The sequence below is a fragment of the Nannobrachium achirus genome (assembly GCF_963921795.1).
Source record: "Nannobrachium achirus genome assembly, chromosome: 8".
In the NCBI taxonomy this organism is placed as follows: domain Eukaryota; kingdom Metazoa; phylum Chordata; class Actinopteri; order Myctophiformes; family Myctophidae; genus Nannobrachium; species Nannobrachium achirus.
In genome coordinates this window covers 21,740,111-21,750,417 of record NC_137817.1, presented here as the reverse complement: position 1 = coordinate 21,750,417, position 10,307 = coordinate 21,740,111, and the positions used below count along the sequence as shown (strand labels likewise).

At 44.0% G+C, this 10,307-nt stretch overlaps 1 protein-coding gene across 1 annotated transcript in view; it reads right to left on the bottom strand.

Annotated features, from left to right (window-relative positions):
• pid1 (phosphotyrosine interaction domain containing 1) overlaps positions 1 to 10,307 on the bottom strand; it is a 51,533-nt gene that overhangs the window by 422 nt on the left and 40,804 nt on the right. The window contains exon 3 of the mRNA XM_080730947.1: positions 1 to 2,541. This exon is cut by the window's left edge and continues 422 nt beyond it. Within this exon, the coding sequence (XP_080587073.1) occupies positions 2,035 to 2,541 (507 nt within the window). The 3' untranslated portion in view covers positions 1 to 2,034. The remainder of the gene's footprint in view (positions 2,542 to 10,307) is intronic.

The following is a 10,307-nucleotide window of genomic DNA, read 5'->3' as shown; positions in this document are numbered from 1 at the left end:
ACAGTAGGCTTTATAACACTGGTTCTGTATCGTATGATGGTGCTTTCTCCATTTTTTTATTATTATTATTTAGAATAGCTAGCCGCATTTATGCTGTAATATTTGGAAACTGATACATTTGTATTTACAAAAGCTTATTGAATGAGATTCAAATACAATGTATATATTTTTTCATCTATATATATTTATATATATATATATATGTATTGACCGGTAGCCATCTGATCATCCTGCTTAAGTCACAGACCAAAGACTGTTCCCTCTCAGGTGTCCTGTCCAGTCCAGTGTCCAGTCTGGTCAATAGTCCCATTAGAAAAGAACATGGCATTGGACTCTGATACGGGCCTCAGTTGCCCCAGTATGGCCCCTTATCCCCCAGAGAGGCAACCCAGGACGGTAGAGCTGGCTTGTTCAAAGTAGCCAAGGAGACAGAGTTAATCCATCACAGTTGTGTGGGTAAACAACCCAGACATTGCCACTTCTGGGAACAGTCCAGTTGTAAAGGTAAGGAGAACTGAGAGATTGAAGCGACTGGTGAAGGTATGAGGAGCTGACAGCACGTTGGACTGATCATACATTCAGCGGAGACCAGGAGGCATCGGCCATTCCCTCGGACGGCTGTGTTTTGTGGGGGCGTCCTGGAAACTCTGTCTCTGTGACTCTCACATTCTCGTACCCCTTTTTGTCATTTCATACAAGAGAAACGTAATAAAAGTAAAACTTGGCAAATGGTCACAGTACTGTGTTGAATTTAAAAATGCCTCGTTAAGCATCAAAAAAGGATGCTGCGTTGGGCAGTGAGAAGTTTTCACTTCTGGCTATTATCAGACCATTCCAGGTCTTTCTCTCTCTTTCCCTCTCACTCTCACTCCCTTGACTTCTCAAAGACTGCACTTATTCAGAGGCAAGCACTCACATGTACAGTCATACACACAAAGTACAGGAACAAGCAGTTACATTTAGACATTTAAACATATGATGGCGCAAACACGCATGCACACACACTCACGTGACAGTTCAAGACAAGAGTTAAAAGACCAACCTGATGGGAGAAGTAAGTGAGGCACATAATTTGACTTGTAAGACACAGCTAAAAAGACTGACTTTTGGTATACTCAAAAACAAAAAAGAAAAGAAAAGAGAGAGAGAGATCAGATGTGAACAATAAAGGTTCCTCCAACATGGCTTAATTTCATGGCCAATTAACACCCTTTAAAATGTCAAATGAATCTAAAACATCAATACCTCTATTCTCCCAGGTGGCTTACACAGAGATGCCCAGGTATCCCACGTAACCTTTAAACAGGTAGAACTCCTGGCCACATAGTTAATGTGTAAAGCCAGACATCAAATAATTTGGGAGTTTAGCTTGGGCTAAAGTACCATAGTGATATGTGCAAGGTAGAAAAGCTTATTCTATCTTTTGACCCACCCGCTAGCTGTGTCACTATAATAAAAGGCTTCGCTGTAAGATGTCGACAACGTTAAACATTTGAGGATATTTGCATTCAACAGCCTGATTTCTTAAACTAGACCCAAGCTGGGTCACAGGCCTACTTCTGATGGGTCCTCAAATGGCCACAGTACTTTTCATGAGCCTGGGACCAAAACCAAAGGCCCTAAAATTTTCCAGTCACCAGCTAAAACAACTTTAAGAACTATGGTTTAGTGATAGTGCCTATGTGGGCTGTATTACACAGTGCCAGAGAACGGGACCATAAATGTGTAGTCAATCTCTTATGGGCGTATACAGAGATGCATTGCTTCCCTGTATGCAAAGGTAGGATTTCTCATTGTCCATTTGTCCTCCAGTTTCCCTTTATGTAAAAACAAATTAATCACTCTTGGAATGGGCTGACGTGTGGGGTGGGGGTTGGGGTGGGGGGGTTGCGTCATGTTTTTTTCCTTGTTGGTACCAGAAAGAAATAGAGAGTAAGGGAGAACAAGAGAGAGAGCAGGTGATTTGTTTATCCGTTCAGTCACCCCAGCCTTTGCATGGGTGGGGATCGGGCCTTTTGGGTGGGTGTGGAAGCCTCAACCGTCATCTGGGGTGGAGTCATCGGGAGAGGAGGAGTCCTCCGCAAAGTCGTCGGAGGAGCCACTTTTGTGGATGCGCCCGTCGCTGCGCATGCTGCGGAAGGTCTTGCGGAAGGCCTCCATCATGGAGTGGGCCAGCTTCTTGGCCTCCAGCTTGCTCTCGCACTCCACAGCGTGGCAGTCCATCTGGAAGGACAGGTCGTCGTTGATCTCCCGGTAAATCCAGGCGAACACGTTGGGGTTTATGCTGTGGTCCGCCGTGCAGTAGGCGATGCGCGCCACCTGGTAGGTGTCCATGGTCACGGAGGCCTCGCCGTGCCCGTCCAGGTGGTGGAGGCGCACCTGAAAGGGCCTGATCTCCAGCAGGGAGGTGGGCGTAGACGTGGTGCAGCTGTCCTGCTGCTGGGCCCGGGCGCGGCGCTCCACCAGGCCGTCCACCGCTGACTCTGTGCAGCCAGACAGGAACTGGGTCCCCGAGATGGTCACCTTTCCCAGGTAGGTCACCTGGAGGAGAGGAGACACACACAGACAGACAGCGGATCAGGGACGCTCAGAGAATGTTAGAGAGGCAGGGGCTGAAATTTCTAAAATGGCCTTTTGGTGAAAATATTGACCTCCAAGTAAAAAAATACTGACAGCTATTTTCAGTACTTGATACCACACTGAACTAAGCATAATCAAGTCGATACTGGAATTGTGGCATAACGGCATGGATCTCTACACAGAGAGGGAAATTCTTTCAATATAAGAAGCTGCATTCAAGTTCAGGAAAAGTTGGACAAGGCAATTCTCTTGAATGCATGCCTTCAGGTATGGCATGGAAAGAGGACATTTGCATTTCTTTCAGCATAGTAAAAACTGCATTTTCTACAGACAAGTAAAGGTCTTCGATGTCCATGTGTGCACGTGCCTGCAGCGGATACAGGCCGAGTGTTAAGCAGGCGGTACAGATAAACAAAACAAAGAACAAACCACACGTTTGTTCCACAACATTGCTACCATGACGACAAAAATGAAGAAGGACAACTCCAAAAAGCCTAGCCTTGGATTTATATTTTTAAATTGGCGAAAGGGAAGAGGAAGTGAATTCGAGGAGGTTCTTTTCCACAATTGGGCAATGCAGCTACAGATGGGGGCCTAGAACAAAATGTTCAACATGCAAGACAGCCTAGAGGTGTGCAGATGTCAGACAGATGTCTATTATTAAGTATAATGATTTGATGATGATACAGTGTATTGAGTCACTGCGGAGTGGACAGACATGCGGTACAGTACAGTATATAGTGAGAGTTGGATGACGCCAAAAATTCTAACTACTGAATAAAAAGGTCCATTCCTGCTCAGACATATATGTCTGACACTGCATTATCAGTATGCAGTACAGAAGAAAACCCATGTATAGCAGGAATGGAGTCATCTTATTTCAGTTCACCCCAGGGAGGTTAATGCTTCTTTTCAAGACCTCATTTCAGAAAAGGTCCTTTAGATCCAGTCAGTCTGGAGAAGATTCAGCATTAATGCTCCAGCACAAAGTAATTAAATACTTATTTTTTTTTTTACGGGTGAGCAATAGGTCTCTCAGTCTCAGCACACAGAGATAGATCTGTTCTCTGAGCAAGCAGTGGCGATGAGAGGCTTTCCTATCCCCATGTGGGAACCGTGCTGACATGCTGAGGGCTGTGTGTGTGTTATTTCCCTAAGAGCAGCTAAGAGGAAGGGAAAAAAACACTATGTTAAGCTGTGGCTGCAGAATACCATAGTAATGACACATGCACACACTGCATACCAGGAATAGAGAGAGAGAGAGAGAGAGACAAGAGGTAAAAGAAGAGGGTAGTAGAAAAGGAAGGCAGATAGTGTCTCTTTCTCTGTGTGCGTGCGTGAGTGCGTGCGTGCGTGCGTGCGTGCGTGCGTGCGTGCGTGCGTGCGTTTGTGCGTGCGTTTGTGTGTGAGGAGGTGGACAAAGATTAGTTTTCTACAGGAACATGGCCAGCTCACGACGCGGTCCAGGAATAATGGCCGACTTGTGTGAGTTCTCCACATGGTGTGCTTTATGGCTTTATAAAAATACACAGGGGAGGGGCCTGCTAGGAGTCCAGCACTCAAAGACGTTTTACTCCGGTCTGTGTTTACAGTAGTGCTAGCTGGGTAATACTAACTCACCCTGTCTCTCGCTTTCTTTTCATGCGTGCCTGTGAGAGTTTACCCAGAGCTACATAATACTGTACGCTTCTCCGGCATGTTCATATCAAGGACCCCCAAATTAATATGTATTTGGCCGCAGACCCCATCTGAAAATGTCTTCATACCAGGGGTTCCCATACAAGATCTGTGTTGGATGCTGTATCAACTCAATTTGCTGAGGACCTCCTGGGGTGATTGTTATCTCCAGGCAATGATTCTCAAATTGGGGTCTGGGGAACCCCAGACCCCACTTTGAGAATCACTGCCTGCCAGTGCCTGGAGATAACACTCACATTTGTGACCAATATAATATCCTGTTGAAAGGTTTCTATTAACAGTAAACAATCACTTATCATCAATCATCAGTGCACATGCTATTACTAAAGGGATGCTGGGACACTATAATACACCTTTATGACTCTCTCTTCTTTCCTTGCTTGGAATTTTGACCTTTCATCTTTAAGAGTCTGAGACCAGACATCAGGTCAATCTGGCCTCTCTCTCTGCCATTATTTTGACTAGAAAGAATGTGATCTTCCAATGCAAGAACGGCCAGTCACTCTGGTTTAATGCCAGAGACAGAGGCATTGTTTTTTTTTTAAACAATATGTTTATTTTCTTTTTTTTAGAGACACACAACAAATACAAATACATGACAATGAAAATGAAAATACAAACTGCAATAAAATGACAGAGGCATTGTTGATGGTGTTTAACAACACAAACACTAGAGAAAGTAGCTGATAGAGTGTCCATGAAGTGGGACAAATGTCACTCCACATTACACTTATCAGGTCCAAGCCACACGATTACCATTCCAGCCATTTACATAATTATGTGTCTCTAACTGTAGAATGTATAATGTTAAGAAGCTAAAAGGTCCTAGACAGAGAGTTACCTACATCCGAGTGCTGGACGGGCTGTGTTGTGTGCAGCTCTACATAGTACTGTACTGTACTGTACTGTACATACATAAGACACAGCCACGTAATGCACATAACAGTGGTGGAGCTTGTGGCACAGATTAGCATGGATTTCCAGACTGATTCAATAGTGCTGTTGGAGCTCCTTATGTAACATGCAGCAATCTATATGCATTATGTAAAGGCACTTAAAGCTCCATTTATACTCCCATTTTAAAGTATATACATTAATTTGTACATGTACTGTACAGTGTACACACACACACACACACACACACACACACACACACACACACACACACACACACACACACACACACACACACACACACACAGAGCGAGTGAGAAGAGAGAGATGATAGCAAAGAGAAGAAGTAGCTAAGTAGGAAAGAAAGAAGAAACTAATTACTGTAAGTGTACTACAGGAGGAAGAAATATAGAGACAGATAAGGATAAAGGGATAGAGAGAGAGAGAGAGAGAGAGAGAGAGAGAGAGAGAGAGAGAGACATACATACAGACAGACAGACAGACAGACAGACAGACAGACAGACAGAGGGAGAGAGGGAGAGAGAGAGAGAGAGAGAGAGAGAGAGACTCCCAGTCAGTGAGAGCAGCTGCCTTCTCCCCAAGCCTGGTTTTCATCAGTGGCGACCGCGCGGTGCAACTCAAAGCCTCCACACCAGATCAGATCCATCATTAGTACCACAGGTCTGTAGGAGCAACTTGGAGGCAAGGCGGTTTAGACAACCACACTGACACTCTTCCCCAGCCAAAACCCAGCCAGTCAGTCAGTCATCCTGCCGATCCCAAGCCCATGCCAAGACGCATTGGCCATCCACAGCACACTGTGTGTGTCAGCAATAGCAGTAATTATGGACTTGTTTCATTTGACTTATTTCCTGCGTCTTCTCTACACTGAGATTGAATTACAGTTTGATTGTTGATCATTCATCCCAATTGATTGTGTCCTTAAGCCCCGTTCACATTGAGCCGATCCCGGGGCCGAGGATCCCCGATCAGATTTCGGGAGGACCCCCCGGGAAAATCGTTTGGTCGGCCCCGGAATCGGTCTTGGGCTTGAACAGTACCCCGACACGATCGGATTATGTTAATTAGCTTTTTTATGACCTCGGGACTCGTCGGGAGCACTCACGATAATATCAAAATAGCTTGATATTCTCGGGTCATCGGGTAGGAATCCTTTACAATTATTCTCGTCTGAATGAGCTCACGGGATTGCTTCAGATGATATGAAGCCAGCTCCTCCCTTTTTTTAGGCTGCGCAGAGTGTAGGCTATTCTGTCACCTAACAATAGAACAGCCTACACTTTTATTATTATAGCCTACTTACTTTTTACTTTAGCTTACTTTCTCCCTAAAATGAGTTCCAGGGGGTCCCCAGCTAAATGATATTGAGGAACCTAGGCCTGTCCCTATTCTATATGCTTGGATGAGGTGGTGGGACAGTAAAAAAAAAAAGCGAGAGGTTAAACTTTTTTTTTTCTGCGACTGCACGCCCACAGCGGCGAGGTTTGGACATTCATAATTGCTATTAGCTGATTAAGCTCATGTCTGTTTAATGTCTGGCTGGTTGCCGTTAAAATGCTGGTTGATGCATTTTAGGAGTGGACACGGGCGTTCTTTTCTCTCTCTTTTTTTTTTGCTGCGCAGATTTGGCTAGGGCAGTGTATGCTGTTCTATCACCTCACAAAAAGCCTTTTCCTTTTTGGACAGTTGGTTGAAAGCTTGGATGAGGCAATGGATTTTATTAAATCAATGATATTGGAGATGCGACACTCTCAGCCGTGTCTTGCTGGATGCGCATCACATCTCGCGTCTCGCTTGCCAAAAAAATAACTGAATATATAATTATAATATCTATAAAGTGAGCAGCGGCCAGTGTGCGCACAGTACCTAGAAGACTAGCCTACCAACCTACCTTTGTTTTTATAATGGTTTGTCATGATGGCGCAGTTATCACTTGTGTGCAAAGGACGATGATACACGAAAGAAGAATGTAACACCAACTTCTACCAATTAATCCATTGCTGTGACAGACAGGCTGAGACAGCCAACGTGCTTCCATGTAGACTACATAATCCACTGGGTCCAGCTTGGTTCAGATCAATCATATCAACATAACAGTAATAACACCAACCAAAGTCTAAAACACGGTGCCGTCAGCAGCTGTGTTGTGTGAGTGACAAGCCTGATTTGCGCTTCGCCGTATCAGCGACCACCACCTGGAACTGATGCGCTAATTATTGATCTGACCAGGGGTGAGATGCCATGGGCTCGCGTGTGCTATAGTTTCGCGCAATGATGTAATGATTAATTTGAGCAAGATATAACATTTTAAAAGGCTTTTATAGGCCTAGCCTAGGTCTACTCTTAATACTTTTTTCACAATGTAGCGCACTACATGTTCAAGTTCAAACTCTTTCATGCTCACAAGACTTCACACAACATGTCGCTTTGATGTCATGCAGGATGTAATGGGCAATTTCCTATATTGATCAGATACACATACACACCTGAAAGCATTCACGCTGATGAACAGTTAATTTGAGCAGTGATGGAAAAAGTACTCCAATTCTTTACTTAAGTAAAAGTATCAATAGGCCTACTGCATTATTAGCTACAAATATCGCACAGACAGAGAGAGAGAGGGAGAGAGAGAGAGACTCTTTATTATAGACTATAGCGAATATATTTGTTTAATTTCGCCGTTTTAATATTTAATTAGTAGCACTGCCACTGAAGAAAGCACCATGCGTGCCTTAATTGTTAAGAGGCTGCGCAAAAAAAGAAAAGGAAAAAAAGCAGCTGATCAGCGCTCGACGGCACTGTCATTTGATGCACATTTCCAGTAGGCTACTTTATGTCACCCATCCCCGCAGATAATGTGATACACGCTCCATATAAATGACGTTCCAACCTGCATCTTCGAGGTGGCTTTTGATGGCGTTTCACCTCGCTAAAAAACCTCCATGATTTTCACCTTCAACAGATTGGCAGCACTGCGGGACTCATTGCATATGCGAACAGAAGGTAATAAAATGGATTTGGGAGCATAGCCTAATTACAATGGATGTCTCATAAAAAACAATATATATTTTATAGTTGAAGGGCAAATACACTTATACACAGTAGTATGGTCAGCAATGTGCGAACGTTAGATAGCGAATATATTTGTTTAATTTCGTCATTTTAATATTATAAAATCACAACCCATTTCCTTAGAATATATGTAGGCCTATGTAAACATGGTTTCATCTTAAAGGAACCCTTTCTGTACATCTTGTACCCCTGTGGGTCCCGATCCACAGGTTGAGAACCATCTAGTCGTGTCTCTCATGGCACCACCCCCCCCCCCCCCGAGATTGTGGGTGGCTAGAATCGCGAGACGTCGGTCTCATTTGTAATGGTCTGAGATATTTCACTTGGCACAGCGGGATATACCGGGCCCGAATTCAAGACTGTCGTTTGAAATGAACACCGATAAACCCCCGGGCACGAGATCTGATCGGATCCAACATCGCGTTTCGTCTGTGAGGCTCTTTACTGAATGAGGGTCGGCTGAGTTGCCGCACTCGGACCCCTGATGTAAACCTCTAAAAGACAGTTACGATGAAAAGGAAGCAAATGATCACTCTGTTGATGTTTCTCTCTTTCTCTCTCTCTCTCTTGCTGCATACTGTACCGCATGCTTGGTTAAACAATGCTTACCAACGTAGACTTAAAGGCAACAGTAAAGGTCTTTGAGGTTTGGTTATGGCTCATGAAATCATAATAGGCAAGTATACACTAACAAATGTAGGAAAAGGGTAAAGAATGTCATGCTAACCAGAGCTCAACGTGTGTTGTGTGACCAAGACAATCAAATTTACTGGATTGGTTTAAAGATGGGGACTAGGGGAGTTAAGAATTCAAACAAAAGACACTGTTGTCTACATGACAGAAAATTAAGAGACACTGGTGTCTACATAATACATACTGTATTGACAAGAAAGAGACAGAGGAGAAATGGTACAGGGCATGCCATCTTCTTGAGGGGCACAAGGCCAAACTGAGGGGCAACGACGGCCTGGTTAATACATCAAATGCATAGAGAGACAAAAATCTAGGATCATAGGTAAAGCAAGAACCTATCATCAGTCTACAGTAATATAAAATTGGAAATTGCAAGTGTGGTTGTTGTGACATGAGTCACACTTATATGGAGCTGACTATCATCACCTGGATCTCCATATATGAAGATCACGACTCTGACCCCATGATAGCCATACATGGAGACGACTGGATCATCACTTAGATCTCCATATATGGAGCTGGCCTGGCCAATACCTCTACATCTGACATCACAACTCCATATATGGATATAGCCCCATATATGGATATTTGCGACCGAAGGTCGCATTATTGCGACCGAAGGTCGCATTATTGTTGCGACCGAAGGTCGTTGCGACCGAAGGTCGCATTATTGCGACCAAAGGTCGCATTATACCCTGAAAAACCTTGTCGCTTGTCTGTCTGTCCGGCTGTACAGGAAGTGATGTCAGTGTGATGTCACGTGTTTTTGGCTGCCATATGAAAATATGACTCGATACATTCACGACGAACCTGGAAATCCTTGTGTGTGTTGTTGTGGCCCTGGTCATTCCCAGAAAAAGAAAACAACCTTTTATGCCCATACATGGAGATTTCTGATGTCATAAATCCCAGGCCGAAAATGAGAATGTTAGGGTACCCCCTTATGCCCATATATGGAGATCCACAGGCATCAAACCAAGGCCCTAACTCACCAAGGCCCTGCTTGGCATTACTTAAGTACGTTTTATGCCCATATACAGTATGGAGATTCCTATATTGTCAATATTAAGGACATTATTAAGGATATTATGTTATCAATATTAAGGACATATATGGGAATGCCCATATTTGGTAATGTCCATATATGGGCTTGTTTTGACATAACATAACTATCATGAAGGGGTCTCCATATATGAGTAACTGGTCCCATATACATCACTGGCCAGATGGCCAAGAATTGGGCGAGGTCGCATGTCACCCTGAGGTCGCAAGTCACCCTGAGGTGTCTTACTAGTATAAGGAAATACATTTATATCAATTAAACTACACAACTTCTCTCCACAGACAAA